Genomic DNA, 13,011 nt, shown 5'->3' with positions numbered 1-13,011 from the left:
TCTAACAAAAATAATAGTAAAATTTAAGAAAGAAAGAGGGAGGTTGAGGCAAGAGGATGGCAAGTTTGAGGCCAGCCTGGGCAATTTAGCAAGACACTGTCTCAAAATAAAATTCAAGAAAGGGCTGGGGGGCTGGGGATGTGGCTCAAGCGGTAGCGCGCTCGCATGGCATGCGTGCGGCCCGGGTTCGATCCTCAGCACCACATACAAACAAAGATGTTGTGTCCGCCGAAAACTAAAAAAAAAAATAAATATTAAAAAATTCTCTCTCTCTCTCTCTCTCTCTCTCTTTAAAAAAAAAAAAAAAGAAAAAGAAAAAAGAAAGGGCTGGGGATGAAGCTCACAGGTAAAGCATCTGTTTAGAATGCATAAGGCCTACAGTCCAATCCCAGTACTGAACGAAAAAAAAAAAAAAAAGGAAAATACATTTCCTGTGACCTAGCACCCTGCTTTTCAGGATCTAACCCTGAAAGTGACATTAGCAAACAAAGCCAGATCAAAAAAATAAATAAAGCAAAATTCGTAGAACTTCACTTATAAGAAGTGCCCAGAATTGGAGTGTGATTGTCTGGGGGTCAGGGAAGGGTCAGTGACTGCTAATGGTGACCAGGTTTCTTTTTGCATAATGAAAATGCTCTAAGGTTTGATGGAGGGAATGTCTACATAGCTCTGAATGTACCAAATCCACTGAATTGGGTGCTTAACTTTATATATATTTCTGGTACTGGGGATTGAACCCAGGGGTGTTCCACCACTGAGCTACATCTCCAGCCCTTTTTATTTTATCCTGAGACAGGATCTCATTGAGTTGCCCAAGCTGGCCTCGAACTTGTGATCCTCCTGCCTCAGCCTCCCGAGTAGCAGAGATTACAGTTATGCACCACCACGCCCAGCTTAAATTAGGCGCTTTCAGTGGTATGCATGCACACACACAGCTGGCCTTCCGTAGCTGAAGTTTCCATGTCTTCAGATGAAACCAACTACATTTTGCAAAAATTCAAAAAATTTTTTTGCATCTGTACTGAACAGGTACAGAATTTGTCCTTGTCATTATTCCCTAAGCGAAAAGACAAACTCTGCATGATTCCCACTCACAGGATGGCCCTAGAGCAGGCGGTTCAGAGTCGTGAAGCAGGATGGTGGAGCCGGGGCTGGGGGGGGACGGGAGTCAGTGTTGAATGGAGACGGGGGTTCAGTTCAGGAAGGTGAGAAACGGATGATGGAGATGGTCACACAAGAGTGCAAACTGCTCAGTGCCACTGAATGGGCACTGAGAAACAGTGACAATGATGAATTTTATTGTATGTGTATTACTGTTGCTCAAAAAATGATGGACAGTCTTATAAAACACCCTCACTGTTCAAAAAACAGAAAGAAAAAAAAAGAAAAGAAAAGAAGAAGGAAGTATTTTGGGATCAAAATTCCTGGGGAGTTAGAGGTACAGGGAAGAGGGCGCTCAGAGAAGCAGGGGCGCTGGTCACTCACCGAGGGGCTTCCCCGTGTGGATGTCAATGACGAAGCCCGGGACTTGGTCCCCACACAGGACCCGGTAGTCAGCTGCCAGAGGAGAACAGAGCTGCAATCCAGCCCCCCCATCCCCCACCCCCGTGCACCTGCAGGGACGGCCCCTCCCTGAAGCCCAGCCCTCATCTGGCTCTCACCACCCCCCTACCTCCTCCCTGGTGGCCATGACTGAGCAGTGACTTTCTGATGCCCAGGTGGGACTTGGCCACCTCTGGCTGGCATGGGCACACCAGCCACACCCCTCGCCCTCATCAAAAACAACAGACTGTTCAGCTAGCATCTCAAGACCTTCATCCCGGCCCCACCATCTCTCCAGCAGAAACTCCTGCACAGGGCCATCAGAGGACCTGCGTGTCTGAACATGACCCGCTCCTCCAAGCTGCCGCACCTCTGCCCCGAGAACCCTTCTCCCTTACCCTCCCCAGCACTATGGTTTGAATGTGTCCCCTTAAAGCTCATGTGTTGGAAACAGAATCTCCAAAGTCCTATACTGATGACATTTGGAAGTGAGTCCTTTGGGAGGTGGTGAGGTTTAGATGAGGTCGTGAGGGGAGGGACCCCATGATGGTATGTGTGGCTTTGTAAGAGAAAGACCTGAGCTGGCATGCTCGCTCCATCTCACCATGGGACACCCTCTGTCATGTTGTAATACAGCACAAAGGTCCCCACCAGATGCCAGCCCATGCTCATGGACTTTCCAGCCTCCAGAACTGTGAACTAAATAAACTTTTATTCTTTATCACTTATCCAGTCTCAGGTATTTTGTTGCAGCAACAGAAAACAGACTAAGACACCTAGTGAACCCTGCTTCAAACTTGAGCGTCCATGGCAGCCAATGGGTGAATACCCCTGCGCAGTCACTCTGGCCTCAGGCAGTGGGCCCTGGGCTTCCTGAGCAATTTATCCTCCAGTCACAGTCAGAGCTCTATACCTGCAGTTTCTGCGTTTGCAGATTCAACCTGCTTTAGATCGAAAATATTTGAAAAAAAGAGCTGCATCTGTACCGAACACCCACTGGTTCTGTGTGTCTTCAAGAGCTTTTCCCATCATGAAAGCTCCATTGATCCATCCTGAATTCTCAATGTCTGCAAAGGAGGACTGAGTGCCTTGCCCACTGTCCACACAAGGGACCCAACTGACTCCAGCGCATCAGAACAAGGCAGATTAGCCTCAGAGCCCTAAGCACACTGTGCTGGGAGGGACCAGGCTGGCAGGAAGGTGGGGAGGGGGAACTCACGGCTGGCAGGAGTCGGGCAGGCCTCGCAGGGTCTGTTCCAGGCCTGGCCAATGTTGTAGGAGCAGCAGCATGTCTTCCGGGTCACGTTGAAGGGCAGCTCATTTCCACACGTTCCATTGTAGTGCCGGAAGCAGGCACTCTTTCTCATGTCTGCAGTTGGGTGTGGGAGAAGAGTGTGGGAAAAAGTCTCCCAGGTGAGAGGAAGAGAGGACCGAACAGGAAGGGATTCATGGATCCATTTGAACACAACTGGTTTGGTGTTTCTCCCCCAGCACACTTGGGGGCCTGTTTCATATTTCAGACTTTGTGCACAGCCTGGGTGACTGTTCGTGGCAGCCGCATGGCAGCCCTGGGCCCTTGAGTCCTGCAGCCTTGTTCACTGACACATATCAACACCTCAGATACGCTCTCCCTTCCTCTCTTTCCCCCAAAACACAACTCTCTGCGCTCTTCCAAGGCTTGGAGGCAGCTCCTCCCATACCCATGTGCTGCTCCAGCCACTGCCAGCCCCCTGGTCAACCCCGCGTCCTACCCATGCAGGTGTTGCCACCGTTGACTCGCAGGTATTCCGCAGGGCAGACACAGGTGTAGTTCCCCAGGGTGTTGTAGCATGTGCCAGGGCCACAGATGCCCGAGTGTGTGGAGCATTCATTGATATCTGCAGGGGAAGTGGGGCAGACGGGGTGTTCAGAGCCCATCCAGGAACATTCCAGGTAACTCCTATCCAGGCCCAGGAGGCACTTCCGTGGTTTGGTTTCAAAATCCGCTTATCATTGTACAGATATTGTAGGGACATGACATGAAGAAACACTTCCTGTGATAGCACTTACACTAAGGAAATGACCTGAACTCACACTGGTTGTGCCACCACCAAAGGGCAACCACGTCTACCCCCTGCGATGCGATAGAAAGCAGGAGCCCCATGGATAAAGCAGAGCGGTCCCCCTGTTTGGACCTAGAATGTTCCCTAAAGTCTCATGGTGAAAGCAAGGTCCCCTATGCAGAGAGGGGCTCTGGATCAATGAACTGGTGGCTGAATGGATGGCTGGGAGGAAGGAGGCCATGGGGGCCTGCCCTGGAAGGGTCCCTCCTCTCCCTGACACCACCCCTCCCCCTCTGTTCCCTGGCTGCCCTGAGCCAAGAAGCTTCCTTTTACCACGTCCATCTGCCCCTGATGGCCCAGACTTGGAGCCGGCCAACCCTGGACTGGGTCCTCTGAAACTGAGAGCCAAAATAAATCTTTGCTCCTCTAAGTTGATCTTGTCGGGTATTTTGGTCACAGCGATAGAGCGATGACGCACCACCAAGACCCGGGAGGAGGCAAAACACTGTGGATAGTATCAAACTCTGTTTTTTTCCTATACAGGCACACCTATGATGAAGCTTAATTTTTAAATGAGGCACAGTGAGACATGAACAATTGTAACTGCTAATAAAATGAAACAAGTATGACCGGATGCTGTAATAAATGTTATTTAAAACATACAAATAGTTTATTTCTAGAATTTTCCATTCAATATTTTCAGATTGGGTTGACCATGGGTAATCACAGAAGGTGAAAATGTGGGTACAGGGGACCACCGTATCCTGGGGTGGGGGGTCATGATTTTCAACCTAATCAATTCCTCCCATCCAGAGGCAGAGCTTCGGCTGTAAAGGGCCACCTTGTTTTGCAGCTTTTTGAATCAAGAGGAAGTCTCTCCTGATTATCTGGTCTGTCACTGCAGCATAAAAGCAGTCACAAACAGTGTGAAAATGATCTGTGGTACTGTCCACGCTCCAAGAAAACTTTACTATGGACCCTAATATTTCACTTTCATATAATTTTCATGTGTCAGAGAATATTTTTTTGATTTTTTCCCTAATCACTTAAAATATGAAAAAAAATTCTTAGCTAGCAGGCTGTGTAAAAACAGGTGACAGAATGTTACACTAAGAGTGACATCACCAAAAATGGCAGAGCAGAGAACTCCCGGGCTCCACTCCTTCACAAAAGCAAATTAAACAGGCAAAAACCCAGGGTGGGGGGGGAATCAACATATGTGGAACTCTAGAATCTCGTGGAAAACTTATAACAAACAATTCACAATAAATAGTAACCATGCTGCAACACGAGAATGCGGCGGTATTTGTAAGTGCCCCTGACAATGTCCCGTCCCTCCCTTCTCATGGCCACAGCTGCCATGAGAATCTTAAAAGCAGGAAGGGAGAAGTGACATATTGAACACAGGGGATCCTCGATAAGGTTAACAGCCAATCTCTCCTCAGAAACCATGGAGGCCGGAAAACAGTGGGGTGAAGTAAAGCCCTAGAAGAAAGAAAGACTCTCAACGGAGAAAAAGAACTGTCCACTGAGAATACTGAGGGCAAAAGTATCCCTCAGAAATGAAGGAGAATTTCTTTAGACAGTCTGAAATAAACAAAAATTGAAGGTGTTCATCTCTAGTAGGCCTCACAAGAAATACTTATGAGCCCCTCCAAATGGAATGAAAATATCCTAGACAGTAGCCCAAACTCATATAGGGAAATAACATACAATGAAACAGGGGGCTACGTAGGTAAACGTAGGACTCAGCAGTATTGCATTGTTGGTTATTAACTCCTATTTTTTTCTTTAACTTTAAAAGGACACAGAAAAAGAAACAAGAAGGAAATTAAGATGGTCCACTAGGAAAAATATCAATCAATCGAAAAAGAAACAAAAAAATTAATAGGGTTGGGGTGTGGCTCAGTGGTAGAGCACTTGCCTAGCATGTGTGAGACCCAGGGTTCAATCCGAAACAAAACAAAATGGAACAAACAAATAGATACAACACATGTAAGAAATAAATAGAAAATGGCAGATGTAAGCCTTTCCTTATCAGTAATAGTGTGTACATAGATTAGAGTCTCCAAAGAAAAGTCAGACATTGACAGAATGGACAAAAAGTGAAAACATGATCCAACTAGGTGCTATCCACAGACTCACTGTAGACCCAAAGACACAAATGAGGTGAAGTTGAAAGTTAGGGAAAAGATATTCCATGCAAATAGTAATTGAAAGAGATCAGGGGTGGGTTGGGGTTGTGGCTTAGCGGTAGAGCGCTCGCCTAGCATGAGTTCGATCCTCAGCACCACATAAAAATAAAATAAAGATATTGTGCCCATCTACGACTAAAAAATAAAATATTAAAAAAAGAAAGTGATGGGGGTAACAATAGTTGTTTTAAAAAAAATAGACTTAAAGCCCAAAATTACCATAAGAGACAAAGAAGAATACCATATATTGATACAATGGTCAACCCTCCAAGAAGATAAAACAATAATACACATACGTGCACTTACAAAAGAGCCTCAAAATATGTGATGTAAAAACTGACAAAAAACGGTCAGAGTTCTACAAAAACAATTGAAGAATTCAAAAGCCCACTTTCAATAAGAGATAAAAAGAAACTAGCTGAAGGTCAACAAGACAAGAGAGGGCTTCATCAACACTACAAAGCACTAAACCTAAGGAAAACCTTTAGAACTTGCAACCCCCAAACAGCAGAATGCACTTTTTTTTTTCCAAGTGGACATGAAAAATTCTCTAGGATAGACTATAGGTCAGGTCACAAAACAAGTGTGAATAAATTGTTTTAAAATTAAAATCATACAAAGCATTTCTCCAACCACAATGGAATAAAACACTGTCCCTAATCCTAACACACGGTCCTGGGCACCAGCTAAGAATGACAGACAGGGCTGGGTTTGTGGCTCAGTGGTAGAGCACTCGCCTTACATGTGTGAGGCACATAAAAATAAGTGAAATAAAGATATCGAGTCCATTTACACTAAAAAAATGCTAAAAAGAAGACTATACAGGTGAAGTGATGCTTGAAGGAAATGTGGGACTGCTCCTTCTCATGCTTTTTCATTCTCACTCTCAGCTTTGGGCCTTGGTCAGTTTGGCTCAAGAGAAGAAGGACAGATGGATGGACAGATGGATGGACAAATGAAGAGGAGAAGGAGGAAGAGCAGAGGGCAAACCAAGGCAAACCAAACCTCAGGTGCGGACTTCCCTTCCTTATCCATATGGAGCTTGGCAGGACGGGCAGTCAGGGAGGGCCTGGCCCAGCCTGGGGAAGAATCCACACTCACCCTCACAGATGCGGGTGTCCTCATTCAGGTGGTATCCGGGTGGGCAATTGCACTGGAAACTGCCAAATGTGTTGACACAGGCCCCTCCCTGGCACAGCCCTGGCAGCTCCTGGCACTCATCAATGTCTGTCAAGGAAGGGAAAAAGCTGATCGTGGGAGCTTCCTGGGCTTTCCTGGGCTCCTTCAAGGATCCCCAAGAGATACCCCTCATGGCTGTCGAACATTTGGAGGTCTATCTCGAAGGCTAGACCCAGACTCTCTTGAGTTCAACTCCTTTCCTTTCATTGTGAGAAAGATGTGGGATGGATGAGTGGATGGATGGATGGATAGGGCACGGATGAATGGATGGATGGGTGATGGATGGATGGGACACGGATGAATGGATGGATGGGGATGGATGAATGAGGTATGGATGAATGAATGGATGGGTAGATGATAGATGGATGGATGATGGATGGATGGGGATGGATGAATGGATAGATGGATGGATGGATGGATGGGTGATGGATGGGGGATGAATGATGGATAGATAGGGCATGGGTGAATGGATGATGAATGGATGGACATGGATGAATAGATGATGAATGGATGGGCATGGATGAAGATGAATGAGATATGGATGAATGGATGGATGGATGGATGGATGGATAGATGATGGATGGATGGAGCATGGAAAATGGAAGGATGGGTGGATGGATAAGTGGATGGTTGGATGAATAAATCAACAGATGGAAGAAGAAATGGCTGAAAGAATAAATTAACAATGCATTGCAAAGTAGAAGCATGGCTTGGTCCTCCCGCCTGTCCTCCAGTGAGAAGATACGCTCCCCAGGCAGTCCAACTCAGTACTTTGGTGAGATACAGAGAAAGTGGAGCGGGTTGGGTGGTCTGCCAGGAACTCACCTTCTAGAATGACAGTGACCGGGTTGGGCCGGAAGCCCTCACCACCTGGGCACAGGGTTCTGTACTCAGCTGCAAGGGAAACAGGCTCTTGTGAGGGGCTATGGGGTGGGGTATTGGAGCAAAGCCTAGGGGAAACAGGACAGGGGTCCCTTAAAAAGTGCTCAAGAGCAGGCCCCCATCTGGTCATCCTTGGCCTCTTGGAGTCAAGAGACCTTAGCCCAATGTTAGGGCTGCTTGGGGATTCGGTGTGTGTGAGTGTGAGTGTATGCAAATGTGTTTTCACATTCAATATGGCAGCAGATGGATCACAAGGTGGTGGCTTTGCACAGGCTGTTCTCACTGCCTTCACATCCTCCCCCTACTCTTCTAGGAAAACTCCTACTCATCCTTCAAAACCCCGCTCAAGCCTTCTCCCTGGGAAGTCTTCTTTTACCTGCTTCCTCTCTGTGGCTTTCTCCTGGACCATCCCTAAGCCTCAAACAAGCCCTTTAGAGAAGCTCTACCCTGTCAATCCTGAGACCACTGGTGCACAGGTGAGGAACAGATGTGGCTTGTCTTTCTCTCAGTCCCCAGACCCTACCACAAGGCACAGAGGAACTCCCAGTGTTTGTTGACTGGCCAAGTGATGGAGTGAAGCACAGAGAATTGGAGAGGCCCGGCCCATGAGCTGCCCAGAGCATGCAGTGTGCCCCAGGATGTGCCCTTCTCCCTCCCTGGTGTTCAGTTTCCCTGTCCCTCAAAGCCTTCTGTTAGCAGAATGACCCCGAAGATCCTGGTCTCTGAGGCTCAGGCCACAGTGCCTGCCCTGCAGAGGGACTCACTGGCATTGGTCATTGGGCACAGTTCACAGGGGTTGCCCCAGGCCCGGCCCAGGGAGCAACAGCAGGAGGCTCGGGTGACGCCGATTCCGATCTCAGCACTGCAGGAAATGCCACCATCCCCTCGGTCAAGGGTCTCCAGGAAACAATTCCCAGCCCGGGTATCTGCACAGGCAGAAAGGGGTGGTTAGCAAATGGCAGGAGAGAAGCCATGTGCATGTGTGTTTGCTATGTGTCTATGCATGTGTAGCTGTGGCCTCTGAGCGTCTCTGTGTGCCTGTGTGGGGGTTGGGGGGGACAACTGTTGACTGACTGCCTCAGTGTGTGTGGCCGTGTGTGTGTGGCGGTGGCTGGGTGTTCCTGAATGCATGAACAGGGGAGGGCCGGGCAGGGAAGGCGTGTGCTTGTGAGACTGTCTGCATGGGCGTGCAGCTGTGTCTAGACCAGAAGGCTGTATCTCTCTGGGGGACAAGGATGATCACTGGTTCCAAGCCAGCAAGTGTCCTCCTGTCAGGAGCAGGTGGACAGCCTAACATCTAGCTGGCTCCACAGACCCCAGGTCCCCCCAGCTAGAGCTGAGCATGGACTCACCAACGCATCCCACCCCACTGGGGTTCAGCTCGAAATCCTGGGGACAGTTGCAGAAGTAGCTGCCGGGGGTGTTGACGCACAGGCCGTTGATGCAGTTCACAGGGTCTGCACACTCGTTGGCATCTGTGGGGGGCAACCCCACCATCAGCAGGACTTCCACCCTCCTTTTATCCCCCTCCCTCCTGGCTTGCTCCTGGAAAGCCAGGGCCCTTGCTTAGGTGCTGGACCTTGGAACAAGTCCTTGTCCTTCCCTGGAAAGAAATTGAAGGGGACAGGCCTCCAGAGTCTGCACTGGCCCTTCCGACCCCCTCCTCTTCCTGTTCCGTTCAACTGGGCTTAGAGGTTTCCCCTTGGAAACTCTCCCCACCCTGCGTGCCACTCAGCCAACACACAAAACCCAGATTTAGAAAATGCTTTAAAACCATGGGGTGGAAAAACTCAAATCTGGCCCACTGCTTGTTGGTGTCAATAAAGTTTTATTGGCAAATGGCCATGGCCATTCATTTACATATTGTCTATGGCTGTTCAACAGCGGCAGAGTGGAATACAGCCAATGGAGACTGGCTTGCAGAGCTGAGGTCAGGTAAGCCCGCTCCCGGGGGGCAGCGAGGGAGCAAGCCACGCCCCCACCCTCCGTCCTGTATCCCCGCTTCCCCAGCCTGGCTGACCCCGCACCTGTGCAGTTGCCGCCGCTGCGGTCCAGCTCATAGCCATCGTCACAGATGCAGCGGAACATCCCAGGCAGGTTCTCACAGGTCCCAAACGTGCAGAGGTTCCCGAGAGCACACTCGTCCACGTCTGCAGGGACCCCAGGTCAGCCCGCCTGGCTGGACAGCATGTTTGGGGACCCACCCGCTCTGCCCGCTATCCGGTGGAGCCCGGGCCTCACCCTGGCAGGCCCGGTGGTCCTCGGTGGGGCTGAAGCCCATCTCACATTCGCAGCGGAAGCCACCAGGTACATTGAGACACTGTCCACTCTCACAGAGGTCCGTGTCCGCAGCGCATTCGTCCCTGTCTAAGGGGCCCAAGGGGCAGAGGGCTGGGGGTCAGCTGGGCTGGAACCCCACGAGTTGGGTGGGAGAATCCAGTCACTCGAACACTTCAGTGTCCCCAGGGACCCAGGAATGAAGCTCTAGGAACTTGGACCCCAACTCAGGGAGGGGGTGTGATCAAGACAGGGGCCAGGGAGAGGAGAGGGGGCTCTGGCCATGCAGACTCCAGCAGATGGGCAGAGAGGGATTTGGTCACTCAGGACCTTGGGCAGAGGGCAGCCAGGTAGTAAGCAAGCATCCCCAAGCACGCGGAGTCCAAGGGAGAAGACAGCCTTCGCGGGAGGGTAGGCGGCCGGGGGGCTGAGGCTGTATCTCTCCAGCATCCCCAGGGTGGGAGGTGGTGAGTCCAGCCCCGTGGCTGTCCCTCTCTCTGGTGTCTGCACCTGCTTCCTCTCACCTTCACAGGAGTAGCCATCCCCAGCAAATCCCTGGCGGCAGGCGCAGCGATAGGAACCAGGGGTGTTGTGGCAGTTGGCTCGCGGGCTGCACTGGTGCTCTCGGAGGGCACACTCATCCAGGTCTGTAGGGGACAGAGCGTGGAGTCCCCCGGTGTGCATGCCAGCGGCTGCAGAGAGGCAGACCCTCCAACCCAGCCCTGCATGGTCCCACAGGCCCTGGACCCAGCCACACCACCTCCACCTTGCACCCACCTACCTCTTCTTCTTCTTTTTTTTTTTTTTTTTAATATTTATTTTTTAGTTTTCGGCAGACACAACATCTTTTTTTGTATGTGGTGCTGAGGATCGAACCCGGGCCGCACACATGCCAGGCGAGCGTGCTACCGCTTGAGCCACATCCCCAGCCCCCTCTTCTACTTTGTAGGGACCCCTGCCCCAGGTACTCACCCTGGCATCTGAAGCCATCCCCCACCCAGCCTGGCCGGCACCTACAGCTGAAACTCCCAGGGACGTTGAGGCAGGAGGCGTGGCTGTCACAGTTGTGTCCCCCAAGCTCACATTCGTTCACATCTGAGTGGGGAGGAGAAATGACAGGGCCCAGTCTCAGAGGGCAAGGCTTGCTGTGGTAGCAGTGAAAAGAGGGAGAAAGTCCCCAGAGAGTCTCCTTCCGCCTACCCCAGGACCTTCTGTCTTTATCCAGAGTCCAAGAGAGAAATCCCCAACCCGATAGGCATAACTCTTAGCAGCCCTCAGAAATGATCTAAAATGGCAACACGAGAGACTCAGGTAGACATTAAGAGTAACTGTCTCAATGAAGAGTTAAACCAGGATTTCCTTCTACTCTGTCATTTCTAACTCTGAGTCAGTTTTGCATCACCTTTATCATCTCTGCAGTGTTGATGCACCACCTAAGTGGCTACTGTTACTGAACCTTTCTTTACCTGGACTCTCAGTTATACTTGCAAAAATGTATTTTAAAAGAAAAAATTATAAAAACACCGACAAACTCAAAATCATGGGTTTGGGCTAGGGGTGCAGTTCAGTGCTACAGCACTTGCCTAGCAAGCACCAGGCCCTGGGTTCCATACTGTGCATGGGAAGAAAAAAAATCATAGGGCTTGATGTTCTGCGATGCAATCTTTGTGTCTAACACACACTCAAATAACTACACAACTAGAGTGTGCAGGGCTGTGGGCCCTTGCAACACCCAGTCAAGTCCTGACCCCTTGAATCTGTGAATGTGTTCTCATTTGGAGACAGGTTCACCTTTCACTCTTCCACATGCGGAAATCCACCCAGTACCATTTGTCAAAGGGGCTGACTTTCCCTACCATATGTTTTTGGCCCCTTGGTCAAGAATCAGATGCCTGTAGCTGCGAGGGTTGACTTCTGAGCCCCCTGGTCTATTCCATGAGTCTATGTGTCTGCTTTCATGGCAGTACCGTGCCGTGTTTGTGGAAGGAAGAGGTCAAGGTGAAGCCATGGAACCCCAAAGATTGTGAGCAACCTTCAGAAGCTAGGAGACATGCGTGGGACAGACTCTCCCTCTGAACTCCCAAGAAGGAACCCAGCCTGGCCACACCTTGATTTCAGGCCTTTTGGCCTCCAGAATTTTTTTTTCTGGAGGGAGGCTAAATCTCTGGGATTTTATACCAAGAGGCAGAGGCTCATCTGACAGCCCTAGGAAACTGATTCTATAAAAATTCGGTGTTTCAATGTGTCATGTAAAGCAGAGGCTCCCCTGCTATGTTGGGAAGGTGCTGTGGGCATTTGGGGCTGCTCTGTCCAGCTGTTTAAGGGGACCCCGGGGCAGTGCATTCACACGAGGCCTCATCAGTGGAGATCCATCAGAATGAGTTCTGGCTACACTCTGCCTGAGGCCTGGGGGCAGCCCTGATGACCATCAAGCTGGCCCCTGGAGTCCCTCCCACCCGCATCACTGACCACCAGCTCACCTGAGCAGCCCGTGGCCCCCTTCCTGACGACGTAGCCTGGCTGGCAGTGGCACACAAAGGACCCCTTTGTGTTCTCACAGATCCCGTGGATGCAGATGGAAGGGTTAAGGTCACACTCGTTCACATCTGTAGGGTGAGAGGGCAGGAGGCCTGAGGATTAGGTGCTGGGGGAGGGCAGGACGGAGGCCAGCAGCAGGCTCAGTGTCCTGTGATGAGTGTTTCACAGCATGTGCTTCATGGAACACAGGAGCCAGTGAGCCATGACAGGCCTGCATTGTCCAGGACATTTAGGGAAGGAGTTCCACAAGACAGCCAGGCTTGCCTCCAGCAGGACTTCACGTGAGGTCTGCAGCAGGATTACGTGGACAGCAGTCCCTACCTTTACTTGTTCGCAAGGCTTTTTTCTGAAATCCC

The 13,011-nt window shown here is 50.3% G+C and overlaps 1 protein-coding gene across 1 annotated transcript in view; it reads right to left on the bottom strand.

The window, feature by feature from the left end:
• Fbn3 (fibrillin 3) overlaps window positions 1-13,011 on the bottom strand; it is a 96,651-nt gene that overhangs the window by 21,541 nt on the left and 62,099 nt on the right. The window contains exons 33-44 of the mRNA XM_077110361.1: window positions 12,598-12,723; window positions 11,090-11,212; window positions 10,642-10,764; window positions 10,082-10,207; window positions 9,868-9,990; window positions 9,193-9,315; window positions 8,605-8,766; window positions 7,784-7,852; window positions 6,881-7,006; window positions 3,294-3,419; window positions 2,762-2,911; window positions 1,486-1,557 (exon numbers count right to left, since the gene is read on the bottom strand). Of these exons, the coding sequence (XP_076966476.1) occupies window positions 1,486-1,557; window positions 2,762-2,911; window positions 3,294-3,419; window positions 6,881-7,006; window positions 7,784-7,852; window positions 8,605-8,766; window positions 9,193-9,315; window positions 9,868-9,990; window positions 10,082-10,207; window positions 10,642-10,764; window positions 11,090-11,212; window positions 12,598-12,723 (1,449 nt within the window). The remainder of the gene's footprint in view (window positions 1-1,485; window positions 1,558-2,761; window positions 2,912-3,293; window positions 3,420-6,880; window positions 7,007-7,783; window positions 7,853-8,604; window positions 8,767-9,192; window positions 9,316-9,867; window positions 9,991-10,081; window positions 10,208-10,641; window positions 10,765-11,089; window positions 11,213-12,597; window positions 12,724-13,011) is intronic.

Source organism: Callospermophilus lateralis, chromosome 1 (genome assembly GCF_048772815.1).
Source record: "Callospermophilus lateralis isolate mCalLat2 chromosome 1, mCalLat2.hap1, whole genome shotgun sequence".
In the NCBI taxonomy this organism is placed as follows: domain Eukaryota; kingdom Metazoa; phylum Chordata; class Mammalia; order Rodentia; family Sciuridae; genus Callospermophilus; species Callospermophilus lateralis.
The sequence above is the reverse complement of the archived record's forward strand: the minus strand, read 5'-3'. Positions and strand labels throughout refer to the sequence as shown.